The sequence below is a fragment of the Bactrocera tryoni genome, chromosome 5 (assembly GCF_016617805.1).
Source record: "Bactrocera tryoni isolate S06 chromosome 5, CSIRO_BtryS06_freeze2, whole genome shotgun sequence".
Lineage (NCBI taxonomy): Eukaryota > Metazoa > Arthropoda > Insecta > Diptera > Tephritidae > Bactrocera > Bactrocera tryoni.
The window spans coordinates 73,504,826-73,530,834 of NC_052503.1; the positions used below are offsets into that span (position 1 = coordinate 73,504,826).

At 36.6% G+C, this 26,009-nt stretch overlaps 1 protein-coding gene across 1 annotated transcript; it reads right to left on the reverse strand.

The window, feature by feature from the left end:
• Positions 1-18,561: 18,561 nt before the first annotated feature.
• Positions 18,562-19,076, reverse strand: LOC120776449. Its single transcript, XM_040107107.1, has one exon. The coding sequence runs from the start codon at positions 19,019-19,021 to the stop codon at positions 18,563-18,565; it is 459 nt and encodes a 152-aa protein (XP_039963041.1). The 5' UTR covers positions 19,022-19,076; the 3' UTR covers position 18,562.
• Between the last annotated feature and the right edge of the window lie 6,933 nt (positions 19,077-26,009).

A 26,009-nucleotide genomic window follows, 5' to 3' on the forward strand; every position in this document is an offset into this window, starting at 1 on the left:
CTACTACGAAGCATGTTGATTTAATGCACTTGTACTTGCCATGTAGTGTAATATTATAAAATATTTAGTAGTTGTTTAGCAGTGAGTTTTGTGAAATGAAGAGTGGGTTGCGACTGCTTCTAGTGCACTTCTCCGAACATGTAGCATATGAAGTTCTTCATTTGTGGAACATAGCTCATTTACTTGTTAGATACTCAAGCTTTGCTGATCTATTATCTGGGAGTACTCAACTTGTCAACTTCGCAAAGTTTCTTCATCTCATTTTTCTAGTTTATTTACCAACAGGTTGTCGAGAAATTTGTTAGCTTCTTTCGTTTCTCCTTCGACATTAACTTATTGTTGAGGACTTAATGCTTTCGAAGTTGTACTTTCAGTCCAATAATATATCCAAATATGTCCCGGGAAGAGTCATGAACAAGAGCGTATACAAACTGAAATCTTTTGTTGGTTGGAATCTTGAGTCTTTTCCGTCATTGCCAATAATATGGGGTACTATACTGCTAAAGATGTTCTTAAAGGCAGAAGTGGGCTTCTATTATATGTATACTCATTAATTATTAATATATTAGGCTTACAACTTACTTTTCAAGTTTCTGTTATGTAAAACTTAAAAAGCCGCTTTTTTAATATCACTCTTCTAAAATAATAAAATAAACAAGAACTTAAAGCGCACAATGTTCTTCAAAACTCTCCTTTCCTTAACAAAATATCCGTTTTACTATTTTCACTATTGTTAGTTTCATCTTGGAAGCCAATTTGTCTTTCCTTGAAACCTAGATGGGAATATGTGTTTAATTAAGTTTATGCATAAACCGGCGGAGAATTTAAATTGGCTTCAAAAGTGAAGTAATGAAATATTAATTTAAGTTAGAAAAAAGATGTGATTACTTAAACTGTTATTAGTGCCAACTTCGATGTTAATTTGACCTATTTTATAATCCTTTCCGTGTACTTCGCTTATTGAAACCAAGATGGTTTTTCTATTAATCGAAATATACTGCTCGAAAGCAACTTTTATTTAACTAGATTTATTCATAAACCGTTAGAGAATTTTAATCGAACTCAAATGTGAAGTAATGAGATATTTATTTAGGGTTTAGAAATGAGCTTTAATTATAGCATCTGAATCGGTTTTTGGTTACACAAAAACTAGGTAATGAACCGTCATTTAAATCTAAAATGTAAATAAAAGGTCAGAGATCCCAAATATTAACAGTGGTTGTTGACTTGTCTAAATGTAAGTAAAGGTGGTTGAAGAAGCTAAATGTAAATAAAGGTAGTTGACTTTCTTAAATGTAAACAAAAGTGCCTTTGATCTTAAATATATAAAAAAGGAGGTCATTAGCTTCGGCAAAAGAACACACAAAGACAAATTAATGAACTCTAAAATGTAAGCAAAGAACCAGTGGCACCAAATGTTAACAAATGTTGTTGACTTAGCTAAATTTATGAGTATATTACGGACCAGGGATTCTTGTTCTGCGCAGGTTCCATCCTTACAAACTTCTTTAGTATTTTCTATACTATATTTCTTTGATATAGTACTTTACTTCTGTAAAAATGCTAGAATATAATATGTATGAATGTAACTGTGGTTATGATTCATTGGGCTTGATAAATTTCTTCAAAAAATACTACATTTTTTCCAGCATAATAATCGCTTTCATGCCTCTTACTTTTGCGATCACTCTCAACAACAAAGCTTCATTTTCCAATTTCTTTTTCAGTTTTCACAAATTATTTCCAATCTTGGCAGCCTTTATTTGTCAGTTTTAATACTTTGAAAAGCACAAATAATAATATTAAAAAAATATACAAAATTTTCTTTGTTAAGTGCGAGAATTTTTTTTTAAGAAAACACTAAATGTTTTGCATATATTTTTTGTATTTAACCTTCGTCTTTCCACTGCCACTAACGCAGCAACACTCATTTGAATCCGTGAGTAAAGAGGAAAAGGACAAAATTCTAACAAAATGGTTGGGTGTTGAAATAGATGGCGCTTATTTTTTTGATTGGAGTGCGCAAGAGGTTGAGCAGACAGCGGAGCACAGCAAGGTGGAGAGCAGTATGGCGGAGAAACAAGCAGAGTTTAAAGAAGAAGACGCTGAGGGTGTAGCATGGACAAGAGAGAGCGAGAAATCCAAAGGATTTATTAATGATCCGCCAGATGACCCAGTTGACTGCTTTCCAGTACAGCAAAGGCGTGGAAGCAGCACAGCAGATTTTATGCGCATTTTGCAGCGACAATGTTGGGATGATCTCTTGCCTGTAAGCTGGGAGTGTAGCGCGCATTCAGGTGCCGATCGCGCCAATACGCCAGCCGCTTGTTATCACAACTTGCTGCATGTCGCGGCGTTTCTGCTTGTGGCCAAGCTGTTGTGTATGTTGTGAGGTGTGTTTGAAGTATACTTTAGCAATAAAAATTAAAATATAAAAGTCTCTGCGTGCAATGTTAATATATAACAGTGACTTCTCTACCTTTTAAAGCTTCAGCGACATTTTTTAGTAGACAATACTACTATTTATTAGTTACTTTTGTTAGGGTTAAATTGAAAATGCAATCTGAATTGCCTGCTTCCTGAAACGCTCTACGCAGCGCTCATCTTCAACTCCACTGCTTCTCTTTATCCTATTCCCGTTTGGCTTTGGCACAGCTCTTAACTCCACACGTTCACGTACTCGTATTTGCCATTCTTTATTGTGTGTCCCTTTTTTGTTTGCAAGGCATTCATTCAATTGGAAATTTATTCAAGCTTAAAAAGTGCCCATGCTGCACACGAGCGCATACAAATCGTACATTGTATCATCTAAGTTATTTCAAATCGTTTGCAGTGAACAAACAAACCTGTCATGCCACATTTATTTACTCGCTTTTCTTATTTCAACTTACTGCAAATCCCCGTTGTAACAGAGCAATAATATGATAAGCTAGTGCATTTTAGAGCATAGAAGGCTAGCAGACAATGGCAGCATTTTCTTTGGATAAACAAAGGCATCTGAAGAAGTGGATACGCTAAAGGCAGCGGTGTGCTTTCATTGCATCTATTTTCTAGAAAGTTTTAAAGTTAGATATTATACTTGGAAAGTGGTGAATAGAACGCTTAAGCTTCACAGAATTTTTCTACTATTTGACCTCAATAAGCCCTTAAGAGTATGCGATAATTAAAGCTTATTTTGTACACCTTAAATTAGTGTTATAACGCAATAGACAAGAGGTGATAGTGCGCATCATTCTGACAATTTTGTTAATTTTTCCTGCCCAAGAATAATCAGTACTACTTTCACTATTGTTAATCTCGACTTGGAGGTCAATTTGGCTTATTTTATAATTATTTCAGTCCCTTTTGCATATGAAAGTTATATTATATTTATCGAAATAAAAAATTCAATGTTCGAAGGGAACATATACTTAATCAAATTTATACATAAACCGGCTGAGAATTCAAATTTACCTAAAATAGGAAAGAATGAAACGTTGTTGGTTGAAATATTGCAGCTACCAATGTCATTACCAATAATATAGCCTGATATTGATAAAATGTGGGAAAAGACAGTTTTGGGCTTCTGTGTTCATTACTCTTTAGTGAATTAGTTTTATTTCTTACATCTGAAGTAACTATTACCTTAGTATTTTCTTACATTTTTGTTATCAAACAATTTTTGATACTACGTTCACTGTTTTTAGTTTCAACTTCGAAGCCAATTTGGCCTTCTTTTATAAGACTTTCAGTGCACTTTACTTATTGAAGCCAAGAAATTAAAATTTAGTGCGGTAAGCGAACATGTACTTAACTAGATTAATGCATAAGCCGGTGGAGAATTTAAGTTACCTTCAAAAGTGAGGGAATGAAATATTAACTTAAGGTTTAAAAATGAGCTATATATACAATTATTAGTCTTGACTCCGAAGCCTATTTGGATTTTTGTTAATCCTTCGCGTTCACATTGTATATCAAAACTACGATTAAGGTTGCAGTAATCAAAACATAGTGTTTAGAATGAAAATTTATTTAACTAGATTTATGCATAAGCCGGTGGAGAATTTAAATTGTCTTCAAAAGTGAGGGAATGAAATATTAGTTTTCGGGTTTGGAATTGAGCTTTTATTATAGCATCTAAACCTGTTTTGGGTTACAGAAAATAAAGCATACGTGGAAATACTTAGGTTAGATGACTATTTATTGGACCCTGTTATATTTACGTGCTGGCTTAAGTAGTGTTAAAAGAAGTTTATTTCGCTAGCATGCATAGTCTTGCAAAATAAGTCAAGAAACAGTTGCTAGTGGTGGATAAATGAAACTCTACTTCGTTACTCTCTTCACTCGGCTATTTTTCCAGCCTTCACTTGTATTATACACATGAGAGTAAGTCTCCAAGGCAGCTATATTTCACTCAGCAATGATTTCAGCTTACCCTCGTATTATCCATGTTAGCGTAAGTCTCTGAAGTATCCCTATTTCTGCGTAAACTTTGTATATATACATATATCCTTTGGCTGCACAGTTGATCTCAGCGTTGTTGTGATAAGTATAAACACTAATAAGCCCCGCTAGCTTTGTACATCTTTGTCGCCAACACATTTTGTATGCTGCAGAAAATCCTTGAAATACCGCAATGTTACTTATCTCAGCCACACATACAGCAACACGCATATCTTGGCTCTGGCTGCTATGCCTTGTCACAGCTTACACATTTCCGCCCGTGCACTGGCAACTATTTACTTTACGCTTTGTTGCGCCTTTCTCTGCTCATTTGCTTTATAAAACGCTTGCGGTTGTGCTTAATGCTACTTTCATGTTGCGTGTGTGTGTGTGCCTGTATGTGTGTGTGAGGTAGTTATACTTAAATTAAAATGCACATTTATACTGTATACCAACTTTTTTCGTTCCTTTTTTTATTGTTGTTATTGCTGCTGCCACAATAGCAACTGGCATGAAGACGTTAATGTTAACTGCTCTTTGCTGGCTTGCTTTCTTACAACTGCAGTCGCTGCAGTGTGCGTGTATGTGTGTGTATAAGGAGGCTGCTGCATTATTTAAATAAATTGTTGCCTACTTTGCGGCGCTATGACGTTTGTGCACGGCATACTTAGCTAGCGCAAGTGCCAAGCTGGGGCTTTGTATGTGTATGTGTGTGTGTATATTTGTATAAATGGTAGGATGTATATGTGAGTGTGTGTCTATATGTTAGAATTTTTTTGTAAAAATGTGTGTAAGTGTATATGTGTGTGTTTTCGTGTTTTGTCTGCAACTTTAAATCTTATTTGAATTATTGTCGCAGAATGCATGACACTTGCCACAGAGCGCACGAGCATAGCGACGCTCAGTACACAGCTCACGCTGTCATGGCGACGAAATGGCAGCAAAAAGCGTTATAATAAATAACGGTAAATAGCAGCAGTAAAGCAAAGTGCGCCGCGGCGAAGTGTTTCATGTGGCAGGCAGTTGGCTGATAGGCTTTTAGTGACATTTTTTGTTGCACTTGTTGTTGCCTGCGCTGCTAACAGGTGCAAAACAGCATTGTTGTTGATTTTGTTTTTTCTTATTTTATTTGGTTTGTCTTTTGTTGTTTTTGTTATTTTTTTTTAATTTTTTAAAATTTTTTTTTGTTTTGTTGCTGTTTTGTGCCACTTTGTACCTTTGTTGCATTTTAATTCGTATCTCTTGCAATTTTTTGCCCTGCGCGCCTCACGTGTGTCAAGCCTGTGCATTGTGCAGCTCGACGGCGCTTATTTTTTACTAGCGCATATGAGCTTTTGCTGCATATTTTATGGCGTTTACTGTTGCTTTTTGCCGTTTCTATTTTTATTTTGCTTTTTTTCGTTTCTCCCTTCGTGCTTTTTGTGCTTGCCACACGGCCAATGCGCATTTAACTGCCGCATCATGTATTTCACTCGTAATTTACTATTTATTGTTTCCTTTCCGGTCAACATGCGTGCTCACCTAGATGTTCAAATCTATATATATACATATACGTATATAAATATGTGTTTATGTATGTGTATGTGTTCACATTCTATCTATGCGCACTTGCCACCCCCACCCCCGCACTTTCATAAACGTCACTTTTAATGCGCGTTGGGTAATAAAAGTAATTTACAGCAACAAAATGTAAAAGCAGCAGCAGCGGCAGCAGCAGCTGCCTGGCAACAAAGACTTTTTTGTAGTTGTTATAAAAGTGAGCTTTACTGCAACATTACTATCTTTCATTTATGTGCAAAGTTACAGTTAAGTTCTTACCGCGTTTGTCTGTCTGTGCGATGTCTCTTGAGTGTGTGTATCTGTGCGCCTGCCTCGTTTGTGTGTATATCTATGCGCCTGCCTCTTTGTATGTGGTATATGTGTCTGTTTGTTGGCTGGGTTAACTTACAGCATTTGTGTGCATGTGTGCGTGATTTAATGTTGCAAGTAAATATGCGATAAAATATGATTATGTTGCGCAGTTAGCTGTAGACAATGGGCATTTAATCTGTGCCGCACTAAACTAAGCAGGCAAAAGCAAAGTTCTAGATTAATTGTGGTCGACCATTTTTTACACAATTTACCGTTTTGTTGCTGCCACAGAAACGTAGTGGCGCTTTATTCATTATTAGCGACTATTAAATATAGCGCCTAGTGCGTTCACTACACTTTACTAATGGACTTTGAAGAAAATCAGTGGGTGTAGCCTAGGTTGGTATAGTCTTGGAGGGGTTCTTCAGCTCAAGTCATGAAATTTTGGTAATTTTTATACTTGTTGCTTCAGAAGTCCTCCTGAAGATCGGTTACGGAATAAAGAGAATCAAAGTTTTGCTCAACTAACGGTTGTACATACATGTTATATAAAACTAAGCGAAATAGTTGTAGGATTGTGTTCATATAAATGAACAGGATGACGAAACGAGTTGAAATTCGAGTGACTGTCTGTATGGGCGTCCGTCTGTACGTCGGTCCCTCAGTCTGTCTGTCTGTCTTTCTGTCCGTCTGTCTCTCTATCCGTTCTTCCGTCCCACCTTCGGTCTGTTTGTCCATCCGTCCGTTCGTGCAAGCTGTAATTTGAGTAAAAATCGATATATCTTGATGAAATCTGGTATGCGCGTTCCTTAGTAAAAAAAAATTACGAGTTCGCGGATTGGCGTAATCGGACAGCCACAGGTGCCGGCTACAATCCTATGTTACAGTGTGAAAATGAACGAAATCGAGATATTACCACGCCTACTTCCTATAAAATACGATTTCAAATCCCATTTGGTTCTTTCACTTGTATTTAGAAGTAATAAATTTGGATGAAAACTAGCTGTAGTCCTCATAAAACTAACAAGACTTTCGTACCTGAAGGTATTTCACTGACTTTAATCTTTGCAAGCTGCAAAAGTATGAAATTGAAAGCCGAACTTAGAGCTGCCTTATATGTATATTTTTATATAATTTTTTAGAAAAATTCATTATATTAATATCGCATACTTAGCCACCTAAGCATTTGCACCAATATTTATTTTGAAAACAAAAATAAAATAAATAAATAAATCAAATAAAGGAAGGATTAAAGTAGAAGCTTACGGAATATAGCTTCTGCTTTGTGAAAGCATGAAAGATGAATGAAAGCAGCACACCTACGCATCCAATGGAAGGACCAATCGAGCTGTCTGCACTGGGGGTGTACTTCCGGCGTAACCGCGCAGAAGATAGAGGCAAGTGGCGAAATTTTCTGTTCTCAGCCCAACAGGTTGTAGTGCCAGAGAAGAAATAAGCAGATGACAAAGCTCTTTCCATGTCAGATTTTATTTGTGAAACAGCTCTTCAAATGGTTTAAAAAAAACTCTCATAATGCAGAAATCATTTAGAAAATTAACAATTTCAAATTTTGAGTTTTTACTAAGTGAGTAAAAATCGCCACATAATCTTCTTCTTCTGTTTCCGTGCTCTGAGTGGTACAATAAAAGTAGACCGATAGGCTCAGCAAACGCCGCAATAATTTTTCCCGCTATTTTAACATTTCTCTTTAGTAAGGTTTGCCATTTCATCATGAAAATATATACAATCTAACAACGAGTCGTGCGATTTAACGCCGTTAGACTATTTCCTGTGAAGCTACGTCAAGTCAATGGCCTATGTCAACAAGTCAGCAACGTTTGATGAACTTTGAGCGAATATCGAACCTGAAATTGCAGCTGTATCGGCCGATTTAAGCTTTAAAAGCGTCGCAAAGCGTCATGCAAAAAAAATCGAGTTTCATAAATGTATAATGGAAAAAAATCTTTTGTAGCACCTTTATTGAAAACTCCGTCCAACAAAGTTGACAATACATCGTTTAATTCTTGAAGAAAATTTTTGTTTTAACTTTACTATAGTTTAGAGGCCTCCTTAAAGAATTTATTTTCAATGCATTCTTACGTATTCCTTTTTCTTTGGTTACCACTCAGTATGTAAGTAAATAAGTTTCATTATGTACATATACACATATGTACATATATGTATGTATGTATATATGTTCTTACTTCTTTGAGAAATGGTAATGAGCGACGCTACGATCATTTGCATTGTTGTTGCAAATTTTTAATGTTCGAAATTGACCTTCAAAATATTATGCTTAAAATAATAGGTAATGAAGAGTTGTTCTACTATAAAAGAAAATTGACAGTCAATGCACTTTGAATACTCTTAAAAACTTTGCAATTTAATCTCTTAACATTTCTTTCCAACACGCAGCCTAAATTCACCTCTCACCAAAACTTCCCGCATCCTTTCGTTTGCATAAGTTCATTTTCGCTTTTAGCTCTGCTAACCTCATTTTCTCTTCATCAGCTATGCGCTCTTACTTCGAATAGTGTTACACCTGCATATCAATGTTGCGCAAAGCGCTCGCATGCACACACTCATGCGTTGTGTGCTCAGCAGGGGTATTAGCTGCGTGCTCATCGTTGAGAAATATGTGATGAGGAAATGTTAATGAGTGACGGCATTATTGTTTGCATTGTTTTTGCAAATTTTTTAATGTTCGCACTTGACCTTCAACATATTATGCATGCGAGTGTAATAATAGTTAATGAAGAGTTGTGACAGATTTTCGAAGAGTTTCGAATTTTCTAGAATATTGGAATGCGAAATTAGGTGGAAATCAACTGAATTATTCCAATTGAAGAATGCAATGTAATAGCAAAAATATTTAGTTACAAGTGGTAATGAAAGAGAACACACGTAATTCTTGCTGGATATTGCGAATATTTCTTAAAATTAGTGAAAAGTATTTCTTAAAGTTATTAAATTGTGTTTTTGTTTAACTTAAAGTTAAAATCGTTATTAAGTGTCGTTAAATAGTGTCGTGAAAGTCGTAATGTGTTAAATTCCTTGAAAGTGCAGATTCCTTAATTGCGTGTTCGGGTTTGTTCGTGGGTGCATATACTTATGAGTTTAGGTATGAATGTGAAAAGTGCGAGGTTATTGTGGTTCTCGGTTGGCTTACGTCGCGTGTGTCGGGTAATAAGTGCAATAGTATAGTATTCTTATCAAAAAAGCGCGTGGAAATATAGACAAGGCATGTTTAAATAAGGTGAGTTTGTAAGCAAATTATTTGAAATATATGTATAAATAAACTTTAGTTTTGCTTATAATATATTGCTGTCTGCATGTACATTAGAGCGGGTCGATTTTTTTTAAAACGTCTGGCATATGTGACAAATTTTCTACGGGTCATTCTGAACAAATTTGCTTAAGAGACTATGGATTCGAGTCAGCGAATTTTGAGGCGATTTTTTCTTAATTAAAAAAATTCATTCGTCAGTTTATAATACATTTCGGAATTAATGTACATTAGAGCTGGTTGATTTTTTCACTAAAAAAATGCGTGTGTAGGGAATTTTATATAGGTGATTCTGAGCGATTTTAAGGCAATTTTTTTTAAATAAAAAAAGTTCCTTCGTCACTTAATAATAATTTTCTCTCTGTATGCACATTAGAGCGGGTCGAGTTTTTTTCACTAAAAAAACGCGTATGTAGAAAATTTTCTACGGATCACTCTGAACAACTTTTAAAGCGATTTTTTTAATTATAAAAATTCGTTCGTCAGTTTTCGGGATATTCGAATGATATTCTAAACATAGGTGAATTTTATACTCTTGCATCATGTATAAAAGAGTAATAGAGTATAATACATAGTTTTTTCACCTAATATATAAATGATCAAGGTGATGAGAGGAGTTGAAATGCGGGTGACTGTCTGTCTGTTGTTCGTCCACCCGTCCGTAGAAGTTGTAACTTAAGTAAAAATTAGAATATCTTGATGAAACTTAGTATACGTATTCCTTGTTAAAGAGGTAAGACGCAGTACTTAGTTGGAGGTAATCGGACTACTGCCACGCCCACAAAATACCATTAAGAGAAATCCTATAAAGTGGTATAACTAAGCAGGCAAATAAGAGATAGAACTGTAATTTTAGAGGATTACAATAGCACGGGGCACCTGTAGGCAAAAATTCTTGTAAAATAGTAGTTCAAAAGAAACCAGTTTGTGTGCTCGTTCAGCAAAATACTTACATACATCTCAACAAAAATTTTAATTTTTAAAAAGTTTTCTGTAGACATATAATTAAATGGTTAAACCTTCTAAATATAAATTCCAAAAAATCTTTTTTCTTATTTCTATTCTAGAATACCCCCTTAAGTCTTACTTTCGAAGCATAGATTCTTTTTGAACCCATACGAAATGCAACTACTTAACCAATTCCAGAACCTTCAATCAAGGAGATAAAAACTCAAGCTTAAGCTTTTGCTAATAAAGTGCTCTTTATTTCAGAAAACTGGTATATTCGATGCGAAAGCCTTTAAGCTCTTAGTAATAAAATATTTAAATCTGAAAGCTGCTGAAAAATTTTAAATAGCAAAATCCTAAAAATGCTCTACAAGCTGTATCTTTGAGAGCCTATTAGCATTTATAACATATTTCCGACTATATAGCAGAAGCCTTGAATCACATCTGCTATTGTAGAATTGAATCAAACGGCATTGGCTGCGCTAACTCTAAATTATGGTTATCAATGAGAATCCTACTGCTGCTTTAAATTATGCATAGTCGTATTCGATTCGTAACTTCTCTCTCGCAACCTTCTCTTAACTCTCTCTAATTCCCATAAGGAAACTTTGGATACTGTAAACAATATACCATATGTATAAATGATCAGCCTGACGCACTGAGTCGACTGCCCGTCTGTCAGTTTATACACGAAGTAGTCCCTGAGTTTTTGAGCTATTGAATAGAAAATTTTCACAAGCTGTAGCATATAAATTCCATACAAATTGAACGATAGAAATCAAGTCCTTGTATGGAAAACTTTTTTATTTGAATAGATATCTTCAATAAATTTGACAAAAGCTATTTCCCAAAGCAACTGTACAACCAGCGAATAAACTGTTCTGAAGGGGAAACTATAGCATATAGCTGTCGTACAATATGACCGATCAAAAAAAGTTGTTGTGTGGAATATTTTTTTGGTTGACAGGATATCCTCGTGAAATTTGGTTAATGCAGATAGTATCTGTTTAATACATATAATATATTTAATATATAAATTAAAGCTAATTATTGATATACGTTGTATCTAATAGTCAGTAGCTTCTCTCCATTGCATATTGTGCACACTAAAAATATAATATATACAAGTATGCATTTTCCAAAACACATTAACATTTACCTAAGTCGTCTGTATCACTGAAATTGTAGTTGTTTTTGTAGCCGCAAAAAACATCTTAATTTTCTATCGCCACTGCCAGGCTGGCTGCCAGCGATTTTCTTTGTTGTGCTTACCAGCGGCACTTAGCGGTGTTTAAAGTGAAATAGAGAGATAAGCAAAGAAGTGGGAAACACATAGGACCATATGAAGCCACAATACTCTAAGTATTCAAAATAGTTGTCATATGTATGTGCGTTGCTAGCTTTTCGCACTCAAGCTTTTAAGTAGCTATACTTTGTGTTTGTTGTTATTTTTTCTGCCTTTTATTGCCTGAAATTTGCATTGCATTCGACATTAACTTGCATTCAACTGCATTTTTTCCACACGTAGGCAAGTGGCATGAACACTCTAGTGCTCTGTACTGCTTGTACAACATGCACATACAAACATAATGAAATATATAGTAGGTGTATGTGTGTGGTTAACGATGTAACACTTGCCGCGTTGAGCATGCAACAACACCTTTTTTTTCTAAAAATGAAAGCCATTCGTATACATACATACATATGTATATGTGCCACAAAGGGCAGACTTGTACATAAAGGTGTGCCAAAAAAAGAAAAGCGAATATTTTTCTTCACTTCGTACTCTAAAAAGTTGGTTTGTAGATACTTCTACAGTGTGATCTTTTACTTGGTAAGGGTTCCTCCTAAGGGTTTCATTTTTTTCTTTTCATGCAGAAAAATTCATATCTCGCTTCCTGCAACTTTAATACACCACTCGTTCCATAGATTTTGTAATAAATTGCATGCTCTACAAAATGCTCTCTCACGGCTTTTTCCGTAGACCTAACCGCTTAAAAATATTGACGTTTGAAATTTGACTATTTGAATCAACTCAGTGAATTCAGTTTTGAATTTTATAACTCAATGAAAAAATATCATTTCACACTGCAAAATTCATAATCTTATAGAAAATTTTCTGCTCTACAAAAATGCTGTACATAGTTTTTCGATTAAGTTAAGCGTGCACGAGATATTCATCGTCAAACATCAATGCCTAACAATGGAAAAAACAAAAATAAAAAAGAGAAAAAAGAGACCCAGCCTAATGTATGTTAAATTATCTCTTATGAACACTATTCTTTCTGCTAATCCATTTTCAAGTTTTCATTTTAAGCACTAACAATAAACATGCAAAGTAAACAAGCGCTTTTTCTTATAGTACACCATGTCGTATGAGCAACACAGCATGCTTAAGTCGCTTGTATGAATGCTCAGTTCATTTGATGCATGAATTTAACTGCTTATAACTTTTAAAATAATGTTTGTGTGAAAAAAATATTAAGAGGTTTTTTGTAGAACGGACAATTTTGTATTAGAACATCATATCTTCAGTGTTCTAGGTTTACTTTTTTAGTACAAAATATTAAGAAATTCCAATCTATATAATTGAGAAAGGAAATTCGTTTTAGGCACGGTTTAAAATGAAAATGAAACGTTTTTTTGTACTGGAACTTCAGTTTTAGGGCAAAAACTCAAAATTCAGCAAGCGTTTGCTAAAAACCGAACAATTTGGTAAATATTGGACACCCTAATGCAGATATGTACATCTGCGCTGCGCTCATGTGTTTGTTATATTTACATAACTATCGCCTGCCTTCTTGTTTGCTGTTTTTTGTTGCATTAACATTTTACTATCTTTGCTGTGCATTTTGTACTCCTCTTTTTTGGCGCACTTTTCTCCATTTCCAACGCATTGCAAATGCTCGTTTGCATCATTTACATATTTAGCTAAAGCGTTTGCACATTTGGTTGCTTTGCTTTACTTGCCACCACTCGATTTGTGTATGTATAGGTGCGTATTTTATTATATTTCTGTGAATAGTAGAAATGATAGTTTTCTTAATGACATTCTTACTTATTCAAATGCGACACTTCGCTATTTAAATGTATCTTAATAAATTTAAACTGCGAAGATAGCTGAAGGCTTAATGGAAGTTCTTTTGAACTAAAATTATCTTATAAGAAATGTATGAATATTAAAAAAAACGACATCCTTGCAAGAAATTTGCTCAAGTCGAAGGATTTAACTTTATTATAAAGATAAGGACCAACTTTCGCAGAAGAGATCATAAAATTTTTGATCCTTGCAAGCAAAAATCTAATTCAAGTGGCTTTTGACGCCCTGTTTTAAGGTTAAGGTTCTTCCAATCAAAAATGAGTACTGATTTTGTTGATGGGTGGTACCCATTCGACCGAAACTGAGCTTCATCGCTGAACAAAGTTTTCATCTCGTGTTCGGGCCGTACACCAAACGTGTGACGTGTCTGATGGTCATTCGGCTTCAATGCTTTACACAAGCTGGATTTTATAAGCCCGAAGACCGAGATCCTTCCACAAAATCTTCCATAAAGGATGGAAGCAGCTCTAATCGTTGCGTGCGATGGCGGATGGACTCATGCGGGTCTTCATTTATATTCTGCTTCACAGCCCACAGCAGCAATAGTATTTTGGGTTTGCACGGTGCGACATCTCTGTAAACGTAGCTCGAAATCGATGCTTGGCTTTTCGAATTACCGACTCTGTCAGCGGAATATTGGATGCAACGCGACACCATGGCTGATAATGTCAGAGATTCGATTGGAGTTAAACGCGAATTTTAATTGAGATGAGACGAAAGTGGACTGTCAGAATACATGGCCTTCTAAGCTCAGTCCTTTAAGGAGTGGGGAGTCCGACGGTTTTGGATGGGATTGCGGAATGGGCTGTGTAGGAGACGAAAGGTTCGGTTTTTATAGAGGGCTCGAACTATGTTTTTTGGGAATCCCAGGGCAGCCGCGAAAAGCGTCGAGGGATTTGAATCGATTTGGCTTTTGAAAGTACAGGAAGTCGTGCGCTAGGAGCCATTCGGATTTTGGGCCATGCTCTTTTGCGGCGGATTCTGGTAGGCGGTAGGCTCCGTTCCCCCGTGGATGTCAAAAGCAAGTTGACATCAATGGAAGTTCCTGAGGGAGAATATGGGAATGAGGTAGAACGGCAGTTGGGTTTTTTTCCGGTTAGAAACTCAACTTTTAGAGTTCCGAATAAAATTTAACACATACAAATAGAATATTATGGAAAAAAATAGAACCGATCTAATACTACCTCCCACTTCAAGTCTTTTTGCTAACTTATGCCCACCTTAACTGCCACAGTATGTCTGAGCATCGAATATTAAACGTTTAATGCAGTAGTTCACTTTTAAATTGCCATATTATTTTTCAACTGCCGTTAAGTTCATTAAACTCCACGCCACAAAGATCGTTAATGCTATCGTCAACACATAAATCCTCAGCAGCTAGCAGTGCGGCGTGCAGAAGGCGAGGCGAGCGTCTCAACTTGAACATTGTAATTTGCGTAAACTGCGTTGGGCCGATCAGATTTGCATCTTGACACCAGCAGTGGTTGAAAGAGTAAGCAAAAAGCATAAAAAAGCAGAAAAAGTATAAAAGAAAGTGTGTGCGTTAAAGGATAACAACGCCATTGACACTGGCACTGAGCGCTGGGTGGCTAACGGCTGCCGCCAGCGAAGCATATAAATGTGGGCTATAAGGATAATATGAGTGCGCGTGCATTGCCTGGCGCACACAAGTGCATATATATGTATAAATATGTGTGTGTTTGCTGGGGGATTTGACGCTGCCGCTGACATCCAATATATAAAATATTTATCATGATTACATGCATTATCCCTGTTTTGTGATATCCTTGATAAACAAAATGCGCTGCAAACAAAAAAAAAAAAAAGCGAAAAGCAGGCGAAACACGACCGACGAGTGGCAAGTGGCAATTGTGGTGGCGCAAAGGCAAGGGTGCAGCGCGTAGTGGCGCAGCTTACTGTTGCAATATGCGCTGTGTTAGTAACTTAAGTAGCTACACTGGCTACTTACTAGTGTATTGGAGCAGCTGAGTGGCTCAGCATACACTCGTGCTAGCGCCCACATAACGGAACTGTGGCATTGCATAGCAATATCCTGCGAGCCTTAAAGCGCATGTGTGGCTGAGCGTGTGCATTTAATTGACAGGCTAGAGCGTAGTGGTACTTAAATTTCAAGCTTTGCTGGCTAGCACTAACAATACACTAACAATAACAACTGGCGTAGTCACAAGAATGTAAAGCAATGATTGGAGCGCTTTCTTGGCATACAGCGGTTATCTGTGCATCTAACAAGCTAATTTACATTGGTGGCTTTATTTTGTATGCGTGTTTTGTATGCGTGAGAATATGGCATATAGTTATACAAATATTGTTGTAGGACTGGCATATTGTAGCTGCTTGATTTTCAATATTTAAAAGATTTTGCGCGGTCAGTATGTATGGCAGCTATATGCTATAGTGACACGATCTGAACAATTTCTGAGCATATTGTAGTGTTGGGTCAGAAATTAAAATGTACCGAATTTCGTGAGAATATCTTGTCAAATAAAATAGGTTCCCATATAAGGATTTGATTTTCAACGGTCAGTTTGTATGGCAGCTATAAGCTATAGTGACCCGATCTAAACAATTTATCACTATATTATAGTGTTGGCTTAAAAAATAATACTTACCAAGTTTCGTGAAAATATCTTGTCAAATAAAAGAGGTTCTCATATAAGGGTTTTATTTTCATCGATCAGTTTGTATGACAGCTATAAGCTATAGTGACCCGATCCGAATGATTTCCCACAGCATTATAGAGTTGCCTTAGAAAATATTACCTACCAAATTTCGTGGAGATATCTTGTCAAATAAGCTCACTTCAGCTGACATGCCTGAAAGTATGCTTGAGAAAAATTCAATTAGTTTTATTTCAGTGAAACTAATTGAACTTATCAGCTTAAAAAGCATAATTTAATAGCAGTACCAGCAAATGCAAACCACCTGAGCAGCGCTGACAAACCTAGTTTTATGAAATTCCAGCTACTTGCCCAAGCAGCTGTTCCATTTGGCCTGCTGTAACATATGGTTGTGCCAGGGTTACCTTTATGCCACTCAGCTATGGGCTGTTGTTGTTGTGATACTTTTCTTGTTGCATGTGTGTGTATTATCTGCTGCGCTTGTTATTATTGTTGTTGTCTCAAGCATAAACTATGCACTCTCTTTAGAGAAATATGTGCAGCCAGCAGTGATAACTACAACAACAAAACTATGAAAATACTAGACAAAATGTGTGTTGTGGCACAGCCGAGTGTGTATTGTGTTTTTAACATTTCTATTTCAACATTTCGCTGTGTACTTGTGTTGCACGCGCTCGACTGCCGCCCTATATGCAGATATGCCGTTGCATGCGCTTGTGCACAATTCTTAATTGGAAACACAAATACCGGCACAAAGCTGCTGAACAACACAAATTTCAATTGCTGCCACACTGAGCAGCAACAAGATCTTTGGCTGGCACCCAAAAGCCAACAAACAACGCGCAGTGCCACAGCTGCCGCCGCTTCACACACACACCAACGCTTTTATGTGTACGAGCGTGTGTGTATAAGTGTGATGAATGCATAAACATGAGACACAGCTGCCACAGCAACGCTACGCTTGCTGCATGCCATCTTTCAAACGCTGCATATAGCATGTTGCACGTTGCTGCTTAGCTATGCCACCATTTGCTGTTGCTGCTGCCTGTTTTTGCTTGCTTGTCCTAGGAGACGCAATTGCTGAGATAACAAAAGCAATTAGTAGAAAAATAACTGCACTAACTGTGACAAAAAAAAAACAATAGCAACAACAAGCGTTGGAAATAATAACAAAAATATGCATATATGCAACATATAGTACTTGACTCTGAGGCGCGTAAGGCTCTGTGTTGCATGAGTTTAAGGCTTGTTGCTTTTACTTTTAAATATCTCAAAGTTTGAGAAATTTAAATTTTAGTATAAAATTAGTGAATGGTGGCCCCCCCTGGGCTTATTCTATATAACTCAGTCATCGTCACTTTACCTGAAGACACAAATCCAATAATTGATATGATATATTGTTGCTGTAGCGATGTAAGACATTCTCCAAATCATGTAGCGACAGCTCAGCGAACTGACAAGCCTTGGTTGCTCAAAAATTTGTATCCATTCTTGTTGGTTAAACCCGACAATCGTGAGAACGCATTCTCCCATAGAACATCGCTTATACATGCCAAAGGAATACCGTCAGTGAAAACGATGGAAAAAAATCCCCGAATTGGGCTTCGAGTTGCTTCTGCATTCACCATATCTTCCAGATCTGTCCCCCAGCGACTATTTCCTGTCATCAGATCTTAAAAGAATGACCGCTGGGAATAAATTTTCGTCGAACAACGGATGATAACCGAAACTGCGGTTCATTTGGAAGCAAAGGACAAATCGTACTACAAAAATGGTATCGAAAAGTTGGAGGGTCGCTATAATCAGGGTATCACTCTTGAAGGGAACTATGTTGTATAAAAAAAAAATTTCCAAAAACAGGTGGAAGGTCGGTGATTTTTCAATTGACCGCTTAGAACTGCACATAGTACGCCAAGTTTAGAGCAAGACCTGACGGACTAACCTAATACTCTGCCTCAATTTGTAGCTAGCCAGCATAATAACTAAGTATCTACTTTCGTGGTACTCAGGATAGGATTTCCAAAAGTTAGGTTTCAGTTGTAGATGAGAATATACTATAAACGTGATTGGAGAAGAGATTTAGAATCCATCAGATGCTAGCGGAGATAATAAGGTTCGAGGTACTCTTATCAACCCATCTAAATGGGAGTCTCTCACTCAGTAATTGATTTTAATAGAAAGTTTGGTTCAAATAAATACAGCTTCTTTACCAAATTGATATACAGAAATAAGTTCGTACCAATTTAAACACATTTTTCTATTTTTTCGTCAATCAGACATTTATTTTTATGAATTTCATTTGACGTCTTTCGCCACTCAATCCTCCTCTTGCATGCTGTAAATTGTTCGTTTTATTGGCTTCCAAATGGGATTAGCCCTAGTCTCACTGGATTTCGGCTGCAATATCTTCTCCATAGTGATCTTATCCACCGCCTGCAACAGCTTCAGCTTCAACTGATGCAACTCGTGCGTTTCGGTGAATGCCGATTCCAGCTTTATTCTATTGCAGCGTTCCTCTTGCAAGCGCAAGCGCCAAGTGCGATGCAGAAAGAAGAGCCCCACACCCAAGGTGATTAGCACGAGTTGTAGATTGCGCGGAAAGTCCCATTGTATGTCGTACTCTTTGTAATTTGGCGGTATGATTTTCTTGAATAACAGCGACATCGTCTTCTTGCAGTCGCCAAACCATAAAAGCGGTAAAATGCAAATCACTAAAATATACAGATAATTCACGGCACGTTCGGTTTGTGCATAGAAAACTTCAAAGGCTTGCATCGCTAATGCGTTACGCGTTTTTGAATTATTTTCAAAGAATGTGTTGATTCTGTGAAAACTGAAAATAAATTAATGACAGTTTCCGTTTTTGTTTTATGATGGGAGAATTTTGAAAATTTTCACAAAAGTTTTAGAACACAAGTGTTGCGGTGGGAAAAAGGTCGCATTTTCTTTGATACAAATTTAATTTTTTTTTCTACGTTAATTATTCCGAGGTTTCGTTCTTCAAGTAAATTTTCCTCTCCAAGAGTTCAAAGCGAAGTTTCCGCATTATTTTCTTTAGCTGTTTTCTGGCAGAAAAGTACATTTAATACGTTTTTAGTATAAAACTCAAGTCTTTTCGTTAACTTCACTTAAAAACTTGTAGTTCTCAACTGGTTTATGAAATAAAATGTTTATATATTTTATTTTTATTTGGCATAAATACGACAATAAATAGTTTCAGCGCTTTCTTTCTGTTTGTTCGTTAACTCATTTCAAGTTAGCTTAAATTCGTTCTTCACGTAAATAAGAGTCTCTAAAAGTTCAGAACAAAGCTTCTGAATTTTTTTTCACTTTTTTCTAGCGGAAAAGTATACTAGATACATGCTTGGTGTAAAACTTAAGTCTTTCAGTTCCTTTCACTTAATCATTTACAATTCTCAGCTGGTTTATGAAACAAAATTTATATATATTTTATTTTTATTTAGCAAAAAATGAAAAAATACATATTTTTAGTATTTTCTAAGTTTCTGCTTCGTTAATTCATTCATTAAATTCTTTCTCAATGTAAATAAGAGACTCTAAAAGTTCTGAACAAAGCATTTGAATTATTTTCTTTAATTTTTTGCTAGCAAAAAATATATATAATAGACTTTTAGTGAGAAACTCAAGTCTTTTCGTTCATTTCACTTAAAAACTTTCAATTCTTAACTGAGTTATAAAATAAAATTTATATAAGGTTTGCTTTTTTCAGGCTGCAGTGCACTCAACAGTTATCAGAAGTTGCTTTTATAATAAAAATTAGCAAAAAATTTATTTTATTTTATATTTATTACTTACCATAGAGAAAATGCCATAACTTATAACCAACAAAACACATTTTAATATAAAAACTTTAAGCTTGCCTTTGCCCTTCCCTTGCTTTTCCGCAAGTGGCAATGCATTTGTGCAATTATTTCCACTTTCCACTGCCGGCAATCGTAAATCATTTTGCAAATGCATTGTATGCCTACACCTGTTGTTTGCTGGCTGCTGGCAACCAGCAACCGTGCCGTGACTTAAATCAAAGCATATATATTTTTCAATGGCTTCAGTGCGCAACTAATGTGCTGCACTTCACACCTGCTTGATTTCTGCGCTGCGTACAGTTTGTTTGCCCTACCCAACAGTACCGCGCTTCCCTTTATTACTTCTATACTTCGCTGCTTTTTTGCGTTCTATTGCACTTGCCTCCCCACAGTTTTCGTTTGTGTTTCGCCATTATAATCTGCTACTCGTTTCCGCCCACCGTTGCGTATGAGCAACATTTTTTTGTTTTTAATTTCTTTAGCTGCAAATACCATACACAAATAACAAGCAGCTGAAGATCAGCCTCCATTCAAATACTGGCGCATGCGAGCGTATTCGCTGGTGCATGCAGGCATACAAGCGCATTCACACACACACAACTTTGGGTACCAGAGCTCGTGCAAATTATTGTGTTCTAAAAAAATGGCGTTGGGGTTCAGTTGCTTTGTCGCAGAAACAGTGTTTTGGGTAGAGAAATGTGTGTTTTTAAACTCTTGAGGTCTCATATTTATTATAATTAGGCTGAAGACCTTAACATATTCTTCCGATATACGATATGGGAAGACAAATATATAATATGACTTGTAAACTCTTCAGGATCCACTTTTATTAAAATTAGGTTGAATTCGTTAAAACAGTCGCTAGGTAATATACGTGCCGATAAGAAAATTTTGTACATCTCATTTCTAAGCACACTAAGGACTTGAAATTTTTCCAATTTTTAACTAGCCTCGTTCTAGTACCAAATTTATATCATCATAGATGTCTCATATGTGAGAGAAACTTTTCTGCATGAGATCACATCACATCAAAGCATATGAAAACATGTCATTACATTGGAAAGTATCATATTTCACAAAATTGCATCACATCACATTATATGATAAAAATGTGCACCAAATATTTCTGACAAATATCAAATTTTACAAAATGTCATCACCTCACATCATATCTTCGCTAATCATAACATATTAAATAAAAAAAATCACTCAAAATATGTCAATTCACTACATTTCAATACAATAATTTATGGAATTACATCACATCCATTTCATATCACATCGTCTCAAAACATATCACGTCGCGTGATAAAGATTTCTCCAATATTTCTGAGCACCTTTCAAAATAACATATTCTTAAAATAACATCACATAGAGATCATATCATATCATTTCATCTCAAATAACATCACATCATATGATAAAAGTTCGTTCCTAATATTTCAGGTGGCCTTACAAATGCATTTGTTACTTTGAAAAATATTATATATTAAAAAATCGCACCACATCTAAATCACATCACATCTTTTCATGTCACATCACATAATCCTTAATCACAACGTTTGCTTCATACATTTCAATTCGCTTTATAAATGCTTTTTGACTTTAAAAATATCATATCTTACACTACCACATCATGCCAACGGTAATCACATCACATATCCATCATAAAAGTTAGCTTCAAATATTTCAGTTCACGATATTACCCAATATTATAATTTATAAAAATATATCATATCCAGATCACATCACATCATGTCATCGTTAATCACATCACGTCATATTATAAAAATTTGCGCTAAATATTTAAAATCATCTTATAAAATCTATTGTTACACAATGTAATTTAATAATTGAATCACATCTCATCAACTCATGTCATGTCACATAGTATTACATCTCACAAAGTCGCATCATGACGTATCAGATCAAATTACATTACACAAAAATATATACTTAAAAATATATTTTACAAAATTACATCACATCCAGATCAAATCACATCACATCATCATTTCAACTCATGTGATCTGATATACATGATAAAAAAGCGCCCAAGGTATTTCAGTCCACCTTATAAATGTATTTGTTACCTAATGAAATTTGTTAATTGAATCACACCAATTCTTATCATAACAAATGGCATTTATATGACATCATATTAAATCGGATCGCATCGCTTTGTATCAGATCAGATCATATAAGAACGCATTTGAGAAATTCGAGTTTTTTTCATAAGTTTTGAGACAATTTCTCAAATTTGGTGTCTGCTCACATAAACAAGCGCTATATGACATTACTTGCTAATCTTGGCAAATAGCAACTTATACTTATCCAATACTTTGCATTGAAATTTAGTCTTATATTTCAAGCAAAATCCAATTCTGCTCAACATTATAATTTTTTCATAAAATTTTCATATATTCGCCCCACTGTCCCCAGTGCCCCTACGCACCTTGAGCGCCGGCTCACTTTGTGTGATTTATATTTGTGATTTCTGGTTAACAGGTTTTACAATCTCGGCATACTTTACAGTTTGTGCTCGTTATGGCATTGGCAGATTTGTCGCTGTTGTTGTAATTGCAGTTGTAAGCTTTTTACAAAATTTTTTTCCTTCTCTCTCCCTGCCATACTTTTTAATTTTTCTGATAGGTATATGGTATATGTATATATGTATATGCACCTAGTGGCACTCAATTTTATTGCCCTGATTCGCTTGGCAAAAGCAGAGAAGAGAAATTGAACTATGCCATACATGGAGGCGAGCGGCAAAAACGAAAGCAAAGCATAAAAAATAGTGGAGTTGCTTGCATGCGCGTTTGTTTTGTAGTGGTAGTGTGTTTCATAGTGTGAGTGTGTATCGAAGTGTGTGTTTGTTTCGTGGTGGTAGTGTGTTGCACTACTTTTTTCACTTTTCATTAATATTTTTTAGCTCTTTCCTTAAATAGGCTTCGCATATGCCGTGCGCATTTCCGTTAGCATTGCAGTCAGCGAAGCGGAAAATGAAAAACAAAAATATAAAAATAACGAAAAGTCACAAAAATAATAGTAAAAGTGGTAAAAAATATTAATAAAGTGGCAAGATGTGTTTGGCGGCGGCGGCAGCGTCATAAATACTGCTGAAAAGCGAAAGCTCGCACGCAAAACGCAATAACAACTGCAACGCAGCACCAACAAAAGCGGAAATAGCAGAAATTGTGGCACATACCACACCATACATAAACAAACATGCAGTGTTGCACATACAATGCACAACGACCTAATTTATGGTTTTTCAAATTAGCGATTTTATGGGCGCGCACTTGAAAAATGTAGCCTCAATTGCAAGTTACACGTGTACCTTGTTAGTTGTTGTGCTTGTAGTCGCACACAACAAACATATATGCAAAAAATGTGTGCGTATTTTTGTTGCACATGCACGTTTTTGCTCACTACTAGCATGTGGTATTCAGGTCAATTCTCATCATGCTCCCCACATTGCATTTTCATGCTAGTTTCCTTGCTCAAATTCAAACGCTAGCATACTTTTAGGGACGCTGTAGTGTTGCTACTGCTGCTCGTACTTGCATTTGTGTATATCTGTGTGTGTGTGTAATTTAAGTAGTCCAACTGTAACAGCGCTGGCTTGTGGCAGTGTTCGTAAGCCGCATTTTTGCCAAGCTCCTTTCACGCACACACACTCCGCTGCATTGCTGGGCTTTCGTGAAAACTAAATGTCTATATGTACACTTTTATGTATGTGTGAGGCACTTAAATGTATGAGTGTGGCAACTAAATGTGTATATGTGGCACTTTTATGTATGCATCTGTCTTTTCTACGCATGTGTGTGTGTTCTTCATTCATCCCCATCGACAAATTGGTATCACTTTTCGTAATGAATTGCACTTGAATTGCAGCACCCTTTGATGTTATTAAACGCGCACACATCACTCACAAACGCATACACTGCTGCAACAGCTGCTGTTAGCTGCCTTTACGTGTGTATTACTGTGCTTTAATGTGCCACATTTAAGCTCTAAAAGGAAAGTAATATTTTGCAGCTACTTTTCTTAGCACAATTAAAGCAATTTTACTTGGCAATGAGCAGGCATTGAGTAATGTCGGAATGGAAAATGAAAGTGTAGCAGGAATTTCAGCTTGAAATTGGAAAATATGTGTCTGAAATATCAGAAAAGCAAACGAGAGTGGCAGAATAGATAAGAAATCTATTTCAGAAGAGTTGTATTGGTCACTCTGCCTTCCCGCGGCAACTTGAGCTCTCGTTTGCAATGTGTGGTAGTTTGACTCCAAGTACGCCATTCACTGAAAAGTCGATCGTTGATGGCTCCACTGTGAATGTCGGTCAGTGCTTGTCCGGAAGTGAGTTGCGCCCGAAGTCTGGTCGGCATATTGTCTGATGTCGTCGACATAGTTGAGGAATCATGCCTTGATATTCCTAGGAGGCGATTCCACTCCAAGCAGCTGACTGTAAGAATGATTTCTGCGAAAGCACCGCAGCAGGAAGTGCTTGGAAAGGAGTACATTATGGTCCATAACTGGAAGTATACAGGGCTCACTATACAGGTGTTCGATAGGAGACATCAAGAGGCATCCTGTCGTAGTCCAGAGCGCAGTATTCCCACAAGTATAGAGCCTCATCCTATACGTTTCACTACATGCAGGCGACCATATTTACGCGGCGTAGTTAAGGACCGGCCGGCCGATTACCTTGTAAGTTGCCAGCAACGTTTCTTTGACCTTCCGGCTATGGGCTGCCGGCTGGCAACTTGAGGATTTTGTTGCGGTTCTGCTCCGATAATCGCGGTCGTATGAGGAGTGAAGGAGCACAGCCTGTCAAAAGTCACACCTAAAATTTTAGGATTATTGACAGTTGGAATCTTGACGCCATCGTCTCCAATATTAAGGTTAAGTCTGTACTCCGTCGTCCAGTTTGTAAATATGGTGGCTGTGGATTTGGTGGGGGAGAGTGTTAAGTTCTGTGCAGAGAGGAAGCGAGAAAGTTCGGAGAGATCGCAGTTTACCTTTGAACACGTGCCATCGATTCTATTGCGCGGCGTTAATATCGTATTTGCCATGGTCGACTTCTTCTGCGTCGTTCTCATCCGCCACTTTGTCGCCTTAGAAAAACTTCATCATAGCTTAGCGGATAACGCAGCTGATTTTATTATCAGCTTTCGATAGACCTTCTATGGACTCCTCGCATATGGCCACAAGTATTAAATAGCTTGCAGTTTAGCTTTGCTGATGCACCGCAAGAGCTTTTCGACTACTCTAGACAGCACAGTCAAATACGCACACCAGATCTCTTTCGAATATTTTTGGAGTCTAAGCTTCAATTTGAGGCTTAGGAGTGGGTAATCGATTTTAGGGACACTAACTAATAAAAAATTCAAAAAGGCCTGCTCCGCGCACTTGATCATCCTGTAGCCCCTAAGGGTTTCAGGGGAATCAAACTACGGAATGGGGACCCGCCGCATTGACGAGTACTTAGCTTAAAACTAGATTCGACGATCTGAAGTCAATCACCAAGCATCTTTCTTGTGTGGTGTTCGGTGAGGAGGAGTTCTCAGCTATGACGGCACCAGTAGACTGTCTTTAGCTACGTTGCTGAAGTGATTTACTTGTAATACCAAAAAGAAACGTCAAAGACCTATAAATTATATACCATATAGGTGGTAATTGATCAGCTTGTCGAACTAAGGGAATTTAGCCAAGTCCGTCTACGTCCGTGCATCCGTCTGACTGTATATATAGTCGAATTACTCCCTCAACTTTTGAGTTATTGAGCTGAGATTTTGCTCATATCCTTTTATCATACAAACTGTTCAATCTAACTCAAGTCCCTGTATGGAAAACATTTTTATTTGAAAAAGGAATCTTTATAACATTTGGCACAGATTATAGTTCAATAGCATATAGCTGCCATACAAACTGAACG